This window comes from Pygoscelis adeliae, unplaced genomic scaffold (assembly GCF_000699105.1).
Source record: "Pygoscelis adeliae isolate BGI_AS28 unplaced genomic scaffold, ASM69910v1 Scaffold359, whole genome shotgun sequence".
NCBI lineage: Eukaryota > Metazoa > Chordata > Aves > Sphenisciformes > Spheniscidae > Pygoscelis > Pygoscelis adeliae.
In genome coordinates this window covers 98583-99802 of record NW_008825553.1, presented here as the reverse complement: position 1 = coordinate 99802, position 1220 = coordinate 98583, and the positions used below count along the sequence as shown (strand labels likewise).

The following is a 1220-nucleotide window of genomic DNA, read 5'->3' as shown; positions in this document are numbered from 1 at the left end:
GGCGATGGAAGAAGGTTATCAGGGGGTCCCCGCCGCTGCAGGGTTTGAAAGGCCCGTTCCAGCTCACCGGCACTCTGCAGGAGCCTGCGGGGAAGAGAAACCCCCCAGGAAAAGGGGTGCTGCTGCTGCAGCGGGTTGTTGCTCGTCTCCATCCCTGCCACCCAGCTTCCCTGAGCAGGGGGGACGGGCTTGGTGTCCTTGAACCCCGCTAAGGGAGCGGATGCCCAGGGGACGGGGGAGCACCTGGGATGGGGGACGGGGTGCTGGCCGCCCCCTTACCAATGGCGACGCTGAGCAGGGGCGCGCACCAGCGCCGGCTGCAGTGGGCGAAGTCGGCCAGCCCACCGCAGTATTCATAGCGCGGGATCCAGAGCGGCCGCTCAGCCCCTGCCCGGGGCAGGCAGGGGTAGAAGAGACGGAGGAAGAGCCCCTGCAGGAGAGAGGGGAAGGGGGGACATGGTGGGGACAGCACGGAGCAGCGGTGGCCATGTCCTCAGAGAGCTCAGCCCTTGCAAATCCCGGCTGGCTGCAGGTACCCTGCTGTGCATGGAAGCCTGTCCCCATCCCCATCCCTGTCCCTGTCCCCATCCCTGTCCCCGTGCCATACCTGCCGCGTATGGCCCACCATGACATCCGCGCAGCCCACGGGGCGAGGACGGGCGGCCGCCGGCGGCTGCCCCCCCCCCATGCTGCCGCGGCCAAGCCTAGGCAGAGGCACGGGGTCAGGGTCCGTCCCCCACCCGGGGGACCCCGACTCGGTCCCTCCTCCTTCCCCCACCCCTCTCCTGTTGCCCAGACACCGGGCATCCCTCCCAGCACCGTGCCAGCAAACACACCGGCAGCAAGAGGAGAAATGAGGCTCCCAATTCCCACCCCACCGAATTCCCACGGACGAAGACCCTCGGGGCTGCTGAGGGATGAAACCCCATGGTTTCTCTCCCACGCGTTGCCGGCGCGAGGCAGCGGGGCTGACAGCTGGTCGGTGACCGATGGGGCAGGTGGGGCTCAGCAGGACCTGCCCCACGTCCCCCCCGCTGCGGGGCAGCCCTCCCCGTCCCTGTCCCCCCCTGTGCCCGGGGATGCTGAGGGCTGGGGGGGGAGGCAGCACAGCCAGACGCTGCAGAGCTGGGGTGGCGCAGGGGATGTGCGAGCAAGGGGTCAGCGCGGGGCTGACATGGCCGTCTGCCAGCCCTGAGCACCCCCGGGAGCCACCGAGGACA

At 69.7% G+C, this 1220-nt stretch overlaps 1 protein-coding gene across 1 annotated transcript in view; it reads right to left on the bottom strand.

The window, feature by feature from the left end:
• Positions 1 to 643, bottom strand: part of PAFAH2 (platelet-activating factor acetylhydrolase 2, 40kDa) — a 3517-nt gene extending 2874 nt beyond the window's left edge. The window contains exons 1-3 of the mRNA XM_009332178.1: positions 608 to 643; positions 280 to 430; positions 4 to 84 (exon numbers count right to left, since the gene is read on the bottom strand). Coding sequence (XP_009330453.1) covers positions 4 to 84; positions 280 to 430; positions 608 to 628 — 253 coding nt within the window. The 5' untranslated portion in view covers positions 629 to 643. The remainder of the gene's footprint in view (positions 1 to 3; positions 85 to 279; positions 431 to 607) is intronic.
• Between the last annotated feature and the right edge of the window lie 577 nt (positions 644 to 1220).